The 15,033-nt window shown below is 42.2% G+C and overlaps 1 protein-coding gene and 1 long non-coding RNA gene across 5 annotated transcripts; one reads left to right on the forward strand and one right to left on the reverse strand.

Moving 5' to 3' along the window:
- Positions 1–630: 630 nt before the first annotated feature.
- Positions 631–7,461, reverse strand: LOC123474047. Its single transcript, XR_006648666.1, has 3 exons — positions 2,585–7,461; positions 2,430–2,513; positions 631–2,356 (listed from the first exon to the last, which is right to left on the reverse strand). It is a non-coding gene; the product is annotated as an uncharacterized LOC123474047 (long non-coding RNA).
- A 5,030-nt stretch (positions 7,462–12,491) lies between these two features.
- LOC116926088 (beta-1,4-N-acetylgalactosaminyltransferase bre-4-like) lies at positions 12,492–14,607 on the forward strand. Of its 4 annotated transcripts, none has more exons than XM_045175863.1 (6): positions 12,492–12,688; positions 12,743–12,853; positions 12,918–13,433; positions 13,501–13,749; positions 13,846–14,038; positions 14,131–14,607. In XM_045175863.1, the coding sequence occupies exons 3-6, from the start codon at positions 13,115–13,117 to the stop codon at positions 14,522–14,524; spliced, it is 1,155 nt and encodes a 384-aa protein (XP_045031798.1). In that variant the 5' UTR covers positions 12,492–12,688; positions 12,743–12,853; positions 12,918–13,114; the 3' UTR covers positions 14,525–14,607. The 4 variants fall into 4 exon arrangements, with proteins under 4 accessions (XP_045031798.1, XP_045031801.1, XP_045031799.1 ...); XM_045175866.1 differs by having other exon boundaries at positions 12,752–12,853; XM_045175864.1 differs by having other exon boundaries at positions 12,492–12,853.
- The last annotated feature ends 426 nt before the right edge of the window (positions 14,608–15,033 follow it).

Here is a 15,033-nt window from a genome sequence, read left to right on the forward strand (position 1 = left end):
AATGAACTATAGATTGTTTTCTGCATAAATATATTGTTATGACCAGGACACTTTGACTTCGCTTCAGGAATCAAGACACGAACACCCAAGACAACCAAAACAACAAGACTCCGTAAATCGAACAATTAGTACCCTGGTCCATTCCGAAGATTCACGGACACCGCTTGATCAAAGTATCAGGGATCAAGAAAAACACCTTCAAAAACACTCACTCACAACACCACCGCCAAAAACGCGTGTTCAATCTCGATCGATCCCCACGCTCCTCCCTCCTCCCAAATGCCCTTTTTTCTTCTCCTCTTCTCTCCTCCCCACGCCAGTTCGTCGTTGGTTTCCTGAAAGCCACGGTCGTCTCGCTCTCGTTGTTTTCTTCTCTTTCTCCATGAATTTGCAGGACCGGATCATAACAATATCGAAAGTAAAACAGATGTTGGTCGTCTTTTATTAACGACTATAACGTGAATCATTCTTCGTTACAGTAAACACTGTGTAAATGTTAACCACATCAGAAAGTAAAGTAAAAAAAAACAAAGAGGCATGTCATAAAGATCGTTGTATATATACCAAGTGTAAGGACGGGGAAAGAAAATAGTTTTCCTTACTTTTAATATTGAATATGGGGAATAGTTGTGTGTGATGATTATGAGTTTATTGTTGCACAAAGTTTTTGCCAAAGACCGAGATAACAGTTAACAAGACGAGTCCGATTAAAAGAGACTTACTGACGAAGACTGCAAAGAGACTCAAAGATGAACGAAAAGCGACTGGAACATGACTGGCACAAGTAGGGCACAAGACTGACACAAGACTGACACAAGACTGACTGCTGATGAAGACTGCAGAAGACTGCAAGAGAGACTGACTGACAATCTGGAAAGGGGCAACATTTATACGAAGGAGCAAGGTCACTTAGGGTTAGGTGTCGCAAAGGGAATTAATATTTTGTGTTTAAATGTAACACCTATGTGGAGAATTCACACGTTTGAAGGCCAGGTAGAAGGGAGATTGAAGGCCGGAGCCATCGGTAGATGAACTATCGGCGGAAGAGGGGAAAAGGGTTGTAAGCTTGGGAAAGGAGAAAGGGATGTAAGGAACGCGGCTTACCGTTCCTCACATAACATCCCGTGCCGAAAGATTGCGTCCTGCAATCTATAAAAGATATAGGTTAAATATGAATCGGGAAAACAAAGGTGCGACATTTTTTTTTGAATTTTTGAAGAGGGGACGTGTTTTCCGCAGCGGCGAGAATCAAGAGGTCCAAGAATGCGGAGATCCACCCGGTATCTGTAATGCCAGAAACGTCTGTAACATAGGCAGGTCCAGGGCTGAAATGTCCGTAGATGCATGAGCGTTGAACTCGACGTGGTCTCTTCGGATTCAGACGTCTTCTTCAGTTCGTTAGCTCTTGTGGCTGAGAGGGGGTGTCTAAACCTAGTACACCTTGCTCTCAGAAAGGGGAGAATGGTGACTGGGACAATGTCTATTTCTTAGCACATCATCGCGGCAGTCGAAGGATAATGAGGGATGCACTCCGTCTGGAGGAGGATAATTGTATATAATTTTTGTTGATTTTTGTGTGTGCACCGATGAAAACTAAATTTGATATTAGACCTTTAAAGTTAGTTTTAAGGCTTAGGTTGCTGTGAAAAATAAAATAGTAAAGGGAATTAGAAAAAGAATGGTGATGTCAGCGAAGTCATTTTAAACAGTAAATGCATTGATCGATAGTCCGTGGGTGAATTTCCTTTCCGTGATGGGTCAAATATCCGTGGATAAATATCTTTCCTTGATGGCTGTTGAGTCACTTGTGCTGATGAACATGTTGGTGATAGTAAATTGTGTTTGGAAGTACGATGAGAATGACGAAAACTTGGTCAAGAATCGGCGATTGGAGATGGTTGGTGACGTCGTCTTAATTTCCAATTTGGATTAAGCATAGAGGTATGGTTGAGATAAGTGGTATTTTTCATCTTTACATTGGGCCTTGGGTGGTTTAATGGATCGCTGAATCGCTGAATACAGTAGTGACCTTTTAAAGCTGTAAGGTTCTTTTCAAATTTCTTGAATTGCTCCCAATATTTTGGTAGAATGGACTTAATAAGGGTGTTGGAAAGGTGGTTGTTGAACTGCTTTTTGATGCATGATGGTCTGAAGTTAACAGCAGATCAAGCGGTTGTTCTAGTAAAACAAAGAGCCGAACACTTTAAGGTAGTATTTGTTGGTGAATAGGTAGTATCTTTGATATTGCTCGGTTCTCGATTTCAATGTGTTTGAATTTCTTCAGTTGACGAAAAAAAGCTATTTATCTTGATATTCTTCGGGAAGACTTGATCCTTGTTTTCGTAGTAAGAGATGGCTTGTTGAATATAATTAACACAAACAAGGGATTAGCCTTCATTAGGGCAACATAGTATTTGTATTCAAGTTACCGTCTCTTGGTAGATCAGAGGTTCTATCAGTGCCGTCTCGTCACAGCGAGGGTGAAATGCTCGATACAGCTCAAATGCAATATCCTGGTTAGAATAATAATAGTGTCAAACACGGGAGTGAGGACATAAACACACAGAAGAAGAATCAGACTTACAGTCGGGAATTATATCCAAGATGAGAAAGTATGAGTGAGAGAAATAGAGACGAATAACTTCCCAACAAGGACAGAGGAGAGAGAGTATATAAACGTTTCTTGATGTGTAGCACAAAAGACGCAGAACGATGACGACACTAGAAACGCACGATTGACGTTTGTGACGTCAGGTGGGAGAGGAAAAAAAGACGAACGGGATGCGGAGATATGTTTTGTTGTGTGAATTCTAACACTTCCCCTCAAACCAAAACATGAGGCGATACTTCCCCTTAATCCAATATAGTGGCACGGCATAAAAAAAAAAAGGAATAAAAAAAAATTATTTGTTGTTGCTGTGATCCGCATGTTCTGTTGATGTCGTCCTAATCTTGTGGGACTGGAACGACGCCGATGCGAGATCGATTCAATCTAAGCTCTTGAGGCTTTAGGGGCTTCGTTAGCAAGTCTGCCAATTCATCTTTGGAACGAACGGATAGTAGCTCGATGACTTTGGCTTATACTGCTGACGAACATAGTGGTACTTTATATCGATGTGTTTTGTGCGATCATGGAAGACGGGATTCTGTACCATGAGCATCATACTCTTGTTGTCGCACAAAAGAGGTGTAGGTGCGAGTTGTTCGAAACCTATTTCTTTCAGTAGGCTTCTTAGCCAGGCGATCTCTCTGGAAGCGTGTCCTGCCGCGTAATATTCCGCTTCTGCAGTTGAGTTAGCGGTAGGTTTCTGTAGGTTGCTTGTCCAGGAGACGGGCCCTCCATTAAAAGTGAAAATTAGCCTGGAGGTTGACCTCCTGGTGTCCGGGTAGCCAGCAAAGTCGGAGTCGGAGTAAGCGACGAGAAGGTCCGCCGAATCCGTCTCGCTGTAAAAAAGTCCGTGATTGATTGTGCCGATAAGAAAGGATTCGTTTCACCGCTGACCAGTGAGCGTTTCCGGGATCTTGGTTATAGCGGGAGGCGGCGGTAACGGCAAATAGGATATCGGGCCGTGTCTTCTTTGCTGCGTACATGAGCCCTCCGACGGCTAACCGGTATGGAGTTGAGGAGAGAGGTGTTACGCCACAGCGTAAAGGGCAATCAATCACTGATAGGCGAGACCCAGGGTCGGCTGGAACGCTTTTTGGGTTGCAATCTGTCATTTTAAATTTGTGTAGGAGAGATCGGATGTAGTTTGGCTGGGGAATAAAAATCTTCCTTTCTTCTCGTTTCCTGGTGATTTCCAGCCCAATGAAGAGGTTGGCTGGCTTGGATGTCATCTCGAAGAATGTCTCCAGTTACTGGATGATCGCAGTAGCCCTTTCTTTTGTCTTGGTTGCTTAAATGCCGTCATTCACCCAGATGCCTAGCAGGGTGAGATCATCGGTTGTTTCGCCTTGGTTGAAATATATACATGGGTCGGAAATCGAACGTTTCATGCCGAACTGTGTGATGAACGAATCGAACTTCTCGTTCCATTTCCTTGCCGACTGGACGAGACCATATAGGTGTTTCTGTAGGCGACAGACTAAATTTTCTTTACCGAGTTCGACGAAGCCTTCGGTCTGCTCGACGTATAGCTCCTCGTCCAAATCGCCGTATAGGAACACGGTCTTTACGTCCAGTTGAAATAATTCGAGATCGTGGACCGCGGCAATGGAGTACATGACGCGGAAATAGTCATGTTTTAATACAGGAGAGTAGATTTCAGATTCCTTGTAGTCGATGCCAGGACATTGAGAATAGCCCTTAGCGACGAAGCGGGCTTTGTAGATTTTCTCAGACGCCTTGAACGCCGGCTTGATCTTAAAGGTCCACCGAGCCCATATCAGCGAGCGATTGGTGGGAAGCGACACGAGGTTCCATGTATGATTTTTTATTAGCGAGTCTTATTCCCTCTGGGTGGCTGCCTTCCATTCTGAAACCTTGTTGCTGGTCATGGCATCCTGGTACTGGTCCGGCTCTTCCTCCAGGGTGAGAGCAGTATCGACTGTGAAAGCTGCGTGCATGCTGATGATGTGCTTTGGTTGTGGCACACGGGAGGAGCGACGAAGGATTGGAAGTGGGGAACTGCCAATTACTTGAGATTCTTCCTCGATGGTTCGAATACGCACTGATCTCCGCTTCTTTGCTGGCGGTGTGGTCGGCGTAGTTTGTTGTGCGTCTTGATATGGGAGCGATGGCGATGGTCTGACGAGGTTGACGTCCGTTGCTTGCCCGTGGTTCGCGGCATATTCGAGATCACATATTGCATCATTTTTCTGAGAAAGAGTCGATGATTCGGTTTCTGGATGCGCCGAATCGTGGTTGCATGCGCCATTCTGGGGAAAAACTTCTACGTTGCTTTGCACGGTCATTGGATCGGAAGAAGATAGATGGGGTTGGTAGTGACTTTGAATTGACGTAGTATCGCGGCTTGTGTTTACCTTTTTTGATGACGGGTCATAGTAACGTTCACCTTTTTGTGTTTCAGAGTTACCTACGAAATACACGAGAAGTCAGATGTTCTCGAGTTTACCTTCTCTGATTAGTTTTGGCACCAGCACGTAGAATTCGGAGCCGAATATACGCAGAGTTGACAGATCGGGTTTTACATTATACCAGGCTTCCTGTGGAGTCATAGTGGGGCAGGTGCTGGATAGCGACTGGTTTAGGATATAATCTTGTGATTGGCAGCTTCCGCCCCGAGGTTGATGGGCAGAGATTTGTTGGAGGCGAGGAGTGTTCTGACACCTTGAAATAAAGTGCGGTTATCCCTCTCTGCTAGTCCATTCTGCTGCGGTGTGTGGCGGATGGTGGTCTCGTGTCTGATTCCTTTCTTTCGAAGCCACGACTCGAGTTCGTTTGACCCGTATTCCTTTCCTCCGTCAGTTCGGATGCATGATACCAGCTCCCGAGTCTGTGGGTGAAGTCGATTGATAAAATCTCTGACCCATACGGCAACCTCCGACTTTGCCTTGAGGAAATATGCGGCTCGATAGTCCCTGCAGCCGTCTCAAAAATTGGAGCAGTACAGAGCTCCTTCGATACTTGGGACTTGGGCAGGGCCCCATACGTCACAAGAGATTAATTGACCAATGCGGGAGAATTTGGGTGTGGAGCTTAGGTTGAACGATTTCCGCTTCAGTTTACCCGCGGTGCAATCATGACAGCTCTCTGTTGGGAGCTCAGCTCCGGTTGGGAGGTCGAGCCCGACTACTGCGTCGCTGTGTGCCATTTTGATAATCGTTTGGTAGTTTAGATGTGCAAGGCGTTGGTGCCACTCTTGAATGGAATTAGGAGATGATTTCGTGAGAGCTGAGAGTGATGCGACGACTGGATGTGGGTTGGCATCTCTGGTATTCGTATTAGAAATATTGAGTCGGTATAGAGTTTCGCCGACGCGTTTGCCAGTAAGTAGCAGGTTTCCATCTCGAACGACGTTTACGTGAGATTTGGTAAAACGTATCTCTCCTCCTTTGGCTGTGATAGATCCAACGGAGACTAGGTTAATTCCGAGACTGGGAGCGTATAGAGCGTCGAGAAGAGTGATGGTTTGATGAGCTCCTTCCGCCAACGACGTGATAATGATGTTTCCTGTCTCGAGGATCTCGACATGACTTTGTCCAATTCCACTTATCCATCTTAGTCCCGGTTGGATGGGTTGAAAATTAGTGAATAGTGAGCGTTGATGGGACATGTGTTGGGTGGCGCCTGAGTCCAGATAAAAATCGCTGTTCGGGGGAGCGTGAGATGATAAACATGCTGAGTGAGCGACGAGACCGACGATCGGGCCGGTGAAGGGTGTGTGTTCTAGTTGAACGAAATTTGCGGTCGGGTCTCTCTTCTCGTATAAAGCTGAGTTGGCTTGAGTATTCGCTAGCGTGGCGTCATCTAGCTTCTTGAAATGACATTCTTTTTCCCAGTGGCCGGAAATGTCGCAGTAGTTGCAGTTACCATTTCTTCTTGGGTTTCCTTGATTTGACGACTCGAAGTGAACGTTTCGACCACCAGATCCTCTCCTTCCTCCTCTGTGTCTTTGCCGTCCTCCTTGTGGTGTGTGGTGGGTAGGGTCTCGAATTGTTATTTGAGGAACTTCGGTTAGAGGGACCGGGAGCAAAAGATTGGGGTGAGTTTGGTGGTCCGCCCCAGAATGCTTGGTTATCTGAGCTGCTACTACCGTTTCCACGTCGTCGTTTGTTTCTTTCTTCTTCGTTACATAGCCTTGTCTTTAAATTTGCCAAAGTTCTGTCAGCGGCTGTAGTGCTTTCCCAAGCGGTGAAGAAACCGACAAAAGCGTCTGACAGGGATGTAAGAATCTTGTTGCAGATGCTTCCCTCGTCTGTTGGGCACCCTGCATCTGTCAATTCCTTTGAGAGAAGTTTTATTCTTTCCACGTGAGCTCTTACACCGTGCTCAGCGTTGAAGGTAAGGTTCAGAAATTGCTGTTGGATAGCATGCCTCCTCTCAATAGAGTTTCGCTGGTATTGGCTTGTGATTGATGCCCATATAGCGTTGGAAGTTTTGCAGGTCAGCAATGAACTTTGTTGTTCTTCGAGGCATGTATTAAAAAGATAATGGATAGCCAAGTTATCATCCTTTGACCATGCGTCTATCTGAGCTTGATTGGTGACTTCTCCAGCTACTCGGACCACTGCTAGTCTTGGTCTTGTTCTTTCTACAATGGGAACTAGATCATGTTCTCGTAGTCTGATGAACAGACTGTACTTCCATATGTTGAAGTTCTTTCCGTTAAACTTTACAGTTTGAACGCTGCCTTCTCTTGAGGATATTGAATCCATCTCGTTGTGTTATGCTATGCAGCACGTTAGGGTACAGTATCCTGCACAAAAAGGTGAACACCGATTTATTTTGAAAAAGCTATCTGTGGGTAGAAAATATTAATAGTTTAACTTTTTAAGGAGAGGTAGGGTGGTTTTGGCGCAAAATCATTATAAAGCCACGAGGCCGGGTAATATCAGTCAAGACACCTTTTTTTTTGCCCTAGGTATTAAATGTCTGGAAAAAATGTAGACTGTATCATCGGTAGGCTCCCCTACCCCCCCGCTAAGTAGAACAATTTTTGCGATACAAAATAGAGTCTTTCCATTACTCGTTATTGTCATTATCGGTCGGGTAATCGGTAGCATATGGAAACACAAAATTATTTTTATCAGTATGCTAGTTATCTGTTAGTAAATTGTTAGTAGCTTATTGGATGGAACAGAAGAAGAATTAGACTTACAGTCAGGAATTATATCCAAGATGAGAAAGTATGAGTGAGAGAAATAGAGACGAATAACTTCCCAACAAGGACAGAGGAGAGAGAGTATATAAACGTTTCTTGATGTGTAGCACAAAAGACGCAGAACGATGACGACACTAGAAACGCACGAGTGACGTTTGTGACGTCAGGTGGGAGAGGAACAAAAGACGAACGAGATGCGGAGATATGTTTTTTTGTTTGAATTCTAACATGGCTATTAAATCTTCTTGAACAACCGTTAAGGTAGCGCATTTTGTTAAAGATTCGTTTTCCTCCAATTTTGTCGAGGCTTCCTTTGGGGATTGATCTCCTATCGTTGTTGGAAGTTCAATGGTGATGGAAAAAGATTCGCTGGTGCCTATGCTTGTGTTATCTGGCGTTTGTTTGGCACTGATGATTATAGCTGGTTCTTGTGTAGAAACTTGAGTTTCAAACTTACGTGTAGAAATGTCTCTAAAATTTTTTCCAAATTTCTTCAATTGACGTGTAATTTTTTCGCTCCATACTGTCTTAAACATCGTCGTATTTATCTTGATAGTTTTTTGCATTTTGAATTAATTTTTCAGTAACGGATAGATGGCGCTAAAATGTTGCTTTCGGTTAACGTTGGCACTGGTTAAAATCTTTTCGGGGGTTCGGGGTACAAAGTTCACTGTCACCAAATGTAAGGACGGGGAATGGTTTTCTTACTTTTCCTTACTTTTAATATTGAATATGGGGAATAGATGTGAGTGATGATGATAAGTTTATTGTTGCACAACGTTTTTGCCAAAGACCGAGATAACAGTTAACAAGACGAGTCCGATCAAAGAGACTTACTGACGAAGACTGCAAAGAGACTCATAGATGAACGAAAAGCGACTGGAACATGACTGGCACAAGTAGGGCACAAGACTGACACAAGACTGACTGCTGATGAAGACTGCGGAAGACTGCAAGAGAGACTGACTGACAATCTGGAAATAGGCAACATTTATACGAAGGAGCAAGGTCACTTAGGGTTAGGTGTCGCAAAGGGAATTAATATTTTGTATGTAAATGTAACACTTATGTGGAGAATTCACACGTTTGAAGGCCAGGTAGAAGGGAGATTGAAGGCCAGAGCCATCGGTAGATGACTTATCGGTGGAAGAAGGGAAAAGAGTTGTAAGCGTGGGAAAGGAGAAAGGGATGTAAGGAACGCGGTTGACCGTTCCTTACACAAGTAAATAGTCATGGCGGTCGGCTTTGTATAAAACAACGCATATGTTTTTCTACAGTTATTTTGAAGGTTGAAAATTGATTTGGTGATCGTGTAACATTTCGAGGTAGTTTCGACATATTGAGCATGCCACCGACGTAAAAAATGTATATACTATAAAACAAAGTGACGGCTCTTGTTTGAAATGGGATGTAAATATCCGAGAGGGAAGTGTAACGATGTCTACCCTAGCATTTCGAATTCCAGCATCCCCGCCGGGCTGTTTGTATCCTACGTGGCTTGAAATTTCCGAAAACATACTTTTTGGGCGGTAATTTACATTCTCCGTAGTTGACCGTGCCTGATACTCGTCTTCCATCTGGAAAAAAGCTTTCATCAGATAACTATCGAAATGAGATGCAAATGTACGATTCCTTCACTGTTAAAAAGGTTACAAGTTTTTCGTGGGTTTTAACCAAGAAAAAATTGTCACCGATCGAATTAATCGTATCCGCTACGAAAAATTCGTAGCGGATACGAAATAACTGGGATTTTAAATACATTTTTTTTGTAACACGAAATTGTTGGGGCTTAAACCCCATAAATTAGAACCCAAAAAATCAGTGTTTAAAAATGTATTACAAATAGAGAGAAAAGAAACTAATAGTACATAAAAATATCGTAAAATATAATTTTTGCTCATAATATTATTGTGTTCACGGACTTTCAAATAATTACAGCAAAAGCTTTGCACCCCAAAAAATGTTTAAACCCTTCGAATTCGTCGTAAATTAAAAATTGAAAATTTTACAATATAAATTTTTATCAATCGGTGATGTTCGAAAACAAAATTTTAGGACGTAATATCAAAATCAAATGTTTCAAAATCTTTTCAAACTTTTCGCAAAATTCTTCTACCATCCACGCACTTAAATTGTATTTTTTAAGATATTTGGAACTTATGTTGTATTAAACGTAGCTCAGTGGTAAGACACTGGGCTGAAAATTCAAGGAAGAGATCCAAGGTACAGTGGTTCGAATAGCGTTCATGATATCTATTTATTGAAAAACAATGAGATAAAACCCCAAAATTTGGTAGTTTAATCACGATATAATAGCAAGGTACAGTATAGACCAAGATCGGATGCTGAGTTGCCAAGGCTGAATTCCGACCTGGGGTATTTGTCCTCTCGGGCCCTATAGGAGGGAAATGAAAAATAATATATTTAATTAAGTTGTAGTTAGTCTTATTACAAAATCTTTTGGAATCGTGTGCTATACCTCTGTGCTGATATAATACAAAAAATTTTATCTCCAAAAAAGCTGTTATTTTTCCAGGAAACTTTTTGAAAGGTACTTGTTTACCTTTCCACAACACCCCCCCCCCTCCCCGTATTACAACTGTAGAACAAGAAGCAGACGTTTTTCTAAGTAAATTTCTTTTTCCTTATGAATAAGTCCTTTAGTATAATCAGATAACTTAAAAAGACTAATTGTGTCAAATAGAGAGGAAGAGGAAGAGTAGATGGGGTGAGGAACACACAGGGCAGGGTTGGGTAAGTCTAGACATTTTTTTTATGCCTTAAGTTATTACGCTTTAAGGAAAGTAACTGGTCGGGACATTTTTGCAACCCCCAGGGTTGTGTGTTTTTTTTAACGACAGTTGGAAATGCTGGACTTAGGCTGTGTAATATTTCTTTCCCAAATAAATTAGATAGCTGCCTGTGCACGATTATATCGATACGGATGGCATATGTGTAGAGCCTCTGATTGCGACGCCGTAGATCAGTGTTCGATTCCTCATAAGAAATTGCGAAATATTTGGTATCATTATAGCATTCTTCATTCGAATTTAATTTCTTTAGAACGAAGGAGATTATTATTTTTCAAATTATTTATTAAACAAAAAAAGCACATATTGCTCGATGAAATTTGTTTTATATATGAACGAGAATTTCTCGTAAGGTAACCATAGTAATTCATCACCTCATCTGGAATCAAACACCGATCTCAAGCATCACCTTCAGAAAGACTACACCTACGCCATTGACAACGACGTAAACATTCACAGGCAGCTGGAACACAAGCTAAATTGTTTCGTTAAGCAACATTACCAAGCCCAAGCCCTAAATTTCCAACTGCCGTTTTAAAAAACACACCACCCCGGGGGTTGCAAAAATGTCCCGACTTGTAACATGCCTTAAAGCGTAATACCTTAAGGCACTTTTTCAAAATGTCTAGACTTACCCAACCCTGCCTAGTCGTATCCATCACCCCGTCTACCCTCCCCCTTAAAGAAAAACAAACAAAAAACCCACTACCCCGCCAATAGGTGGCTTTAAAAAATTTAATCGGTGTTCGGATTTTTGTGCAGGATACTGTACACGATCGCCGTATCACTCTCTGTAAGGGAAAACGGCGGGTGTTTACTAAGTGGTTCCAGGATTCCCCGCTAGGTTTGCTAGTCAAGGAGGACGGTCGTCTACAGGGGTGATAGGGCAAAACACCTTTTTTTATTTTTAGAATTTTTATTATCAGTTCGTGTGCTAGAAAAGTAAATCCACTAGGGCTCCTTTTCATTCCCGATTTTTTGGGACCAAAATCAAAATGACGGTCAATTTGAGAATTTTTTATTTATGTTTTAAATTCAACCTATTTCGAAAAATTGCGTCGTTTGTGGCGTTGCCTTATTCTTTTTGTTTTTTATTTCAAAGCAGAAACATACCGTATACGGTGTCAGCCAATACCAAAAACGTCTAATCGGCCGAGTCTATCTCCCGCTCTCTGTCACTCACAGCCACTGCCTCACTGGTCGAGTCATACAATAAAAAACATGATGTAGAAAACTAGGCAACGCCGCAAACGGGAAAACACAATTGATTGGAAAAAAAACCCTATTGACTTAATAAGAATTTGATCTTGATAAATGTCAACATAAAGATAACAGAGTAGCAACGGCAACTTCGCGCTCATTTCAGAGCGATAAAAAAATGCTGTCTGAAATGCAACGTTTCATGATGAGCTGCATACTAACAAAAGATGGCGAAAAAGATGGGGTATATAAGAATTTTAAGAAACGCACCCGAAAATCAGAATTAAATTCTGAAATAATTCACGGGATATCGGAAGGGGATCTAGAAAATTAAGGTGCACAATTGATGAAATAAAGTTAACTACAATTCCCGCTAATACGTGTGTGTGAAACACTTATTCAGTACTAAAATGCGAAATAGCTGAAAATTTTTTTTCCAATACTTACGCCATGGCCATAGCGGTTAAGACCGAGCATCGCGTACTGGATTTCTCTCAGCCTTATGGCGATGATAACGGTCTTTACTTCGTAGTCTGTGGTCCGACCATGCCCACCGAGTTGCAGGTTTCCCCGCCCAGCGGCGGTGTTCTGGCGTAGAGCTAGCAGGATTCCTATCTGTGAGCTGTAGACACCCCTTAGGCGACAGAGATATCATCAAGTCCAAAAGTATATCATCGATTCAAAAATTATCATTACGGTCGCGTGCGGATCATCATTCGTTTTGGTCGGTACATTTGGCTTGCCATATATGCATGCACGCTGCATTAGGGGCATCATTTGTGCAGTGCAGTGCAGTACAGTGCATGTTGACGAAGATAGCCTACGCAAACATTTGGCGGTTGTATTTACACAGCCCACAAGATAACAATATCGACTGAATAGACATCACATCAGGTAGATTAGATATCTAGGTTTCAACATAATACCGTTATTTTTAATGCGTTCTAGATGTCCTAGATCCAATTGGCAGACAACCGCCTTTGCAGCAGTTTAATAAAAAATAAGATCAATGGGTTTGTTATATTTATCTAATAAGATCTGATATTGGACGAAACTAAGGTAAAACCAACACCAATATAAAACCAAATGATCGCCTCTCAATTGTCTATACCATTGATAATAGCGGGAGGTATACGTACACACTCCGGGGCAACTCCCCAAACTCCATTTTTCTAGAAAACCAGCACGCAAAATAATGCCCAATAGATGGTGGGTTGGGAAAAAAAACGTATCCCGAAGCAGATACGAAGCTATCGTGGTCGTCGTTGGTTGTAGCGATTCGGTAGTCTCATAGCAAACCTACCCTACCAAAGGACGGACATGGCCAGCATCTCCCACTTGCGGGTCATTGCTCGGCCCTTGCTAGTCATTTCCACCTTCACTTTGGCTGTGATAGTTTGGTTAAACTTAAATGTAAGCAATGTTACCAATTCTATTTTCGACTACGGTAATCCATCAAAAATTCAGCTGACTTTAACTGATTCAGCAAGCCTTCTTGAGCCAATATCGCAAAAAACGCGTGGTAATAAACAAGATCAAAATCTAAGTGAAGTGGCCGTGAATGAATCCTCCCAGCCGTCAGTTGCTCATCAGTCGCCTAGTGTTACGCAACTATGTCCTCTTATTTCCCCTGAATTAGGTAAGTAAAAACAGCACGTTAGTTTGCAGCGTCAAAGTGTGGCAGATCATAGTTTTTACGGAAACAGTTGGCTGGACGAACATTTCCCTGGAGAAGATAAACACCATTCGAAACGAGGCTGAAATGGAATTGATAGAAGCTGGACTCGAAGCTGGTGGAAGATATCAACCAAAAGATTGCCAATCACGACATAAAGTCGCTATCGTCGTGCCGTACCGAGACAGGAAAGATCATCTGACTGTTTTCTTACGTTACCTGCATCCTTTCTTGCAGCGACAGCAACTCAACTATGTCATTATCGTTGTTGAGCAATCCAGTCAGTAAATTCAAATATTCGCCTATTTTGATGTTGTGTTTTGCTGAGCCCTCGCGGTGGTACATTTTTGTTGTATTTATCTTTATCTGCGAACAGACAGTTCGTCGTTCAACAGAGGAATGTTAATGAATATCGGTTTTAATGAAGCTCAGTTGCAAGAAGAATTTCACTGTTTCATCTTTCACGATGTCGATTTCCTACCGGAGGATGACGGTAATCCCTACACCTGTCCGCAAGAAGGAAAACCCAGGCAAATGTCATTCTCCATAGATTACTGGGACAATTACAAGTACGTAGTCTACTGTACTAGATATACCCAATGTTTTTGCTGTTATTCTATTCCACAAATTTCATTGCCTGATTTCGTTTGTTTTTTCATAGACCGACACCTGCCAGCCATTTCGGAGGAGTTACTGCTTTTTCTACAAATGATTTCCGAAAAATCAATGGCTTTTCCAATTCTTTTTGGGGCTGGGGTGGCGAAGATGATCAGTTATATCAACGTGTACGGTTCAATAAGCTAATCGTGACTAGAGCTTACGAGGACCAGCCATCGCTTGTCCGTCTCGTTCGATACAAAACATTGTCGCACAAAAAAGCTGAGCCTAATCCAGAGCGGAAATTAGTGCTGAAGGAAGGCTCGGTGCGATTTCAAACAGACGGTCTAAACGATCTTCGATACAATAGACTCAGTTTTGAATTGAAACCCCTTTATACTCACATTATTGTTGATATTCAACCGTATGGTGGCCGTAATATGTCAAGCGTATTGTAACTTGTAAGAATCCCTGTAAATCTTAAAATTCGCTGTTTCATTTGAATGTTATGGAAATATAAGCCGGTGATTGTGTTCCTGAATTATTTTCATTTATTAATTTTTTTTTTATCCCATTTTTTATTTCTTATTGATTCCGGAGCACTTTGGCGTTTTATAAAAGCTGTGAAAACTCTTTCGAAAAGACGTTTGGAGACTGTGCAACGGTTAAGAATCTGTTGCAAAGTTTATAATACACAACAGCGATGGGTGGAATGGAGCGGCACGGAGTCGGAGAAGCGATCGTTGACATTGAATGCACTCTTATTCAAGGGCAAGAACACACAGATGGCGATAAAGAGCATCAACAAGTCACGCCCGAGTCACGGCGCATTTATAAACATTTCAAGAACAAAATAATAGTCTACACTGCTGATACCGAATTACAAAATCCGTGACACTTTGCAAAGGAATCGTACATTTGCATCTCATTTCGAAAGTTATCTGGTGAAAGCTTTTTTCCAGATGGA

Source organism: Daphnia magna, linkage group LG7 (assembly GCF_020631705.1).
Source record: "Daphnia magna isolate NIES linkage group LG7, ASM2063170v1.1, whole genome shotgun sequence".
Classification (NCBI taxonomy): domain Eukaryota; kingdom Metazoa; phylum Arthropoda; class Branchiopoda; order Diplostraca; family Daphniidae; genus Daphnia; species Daphnia magna.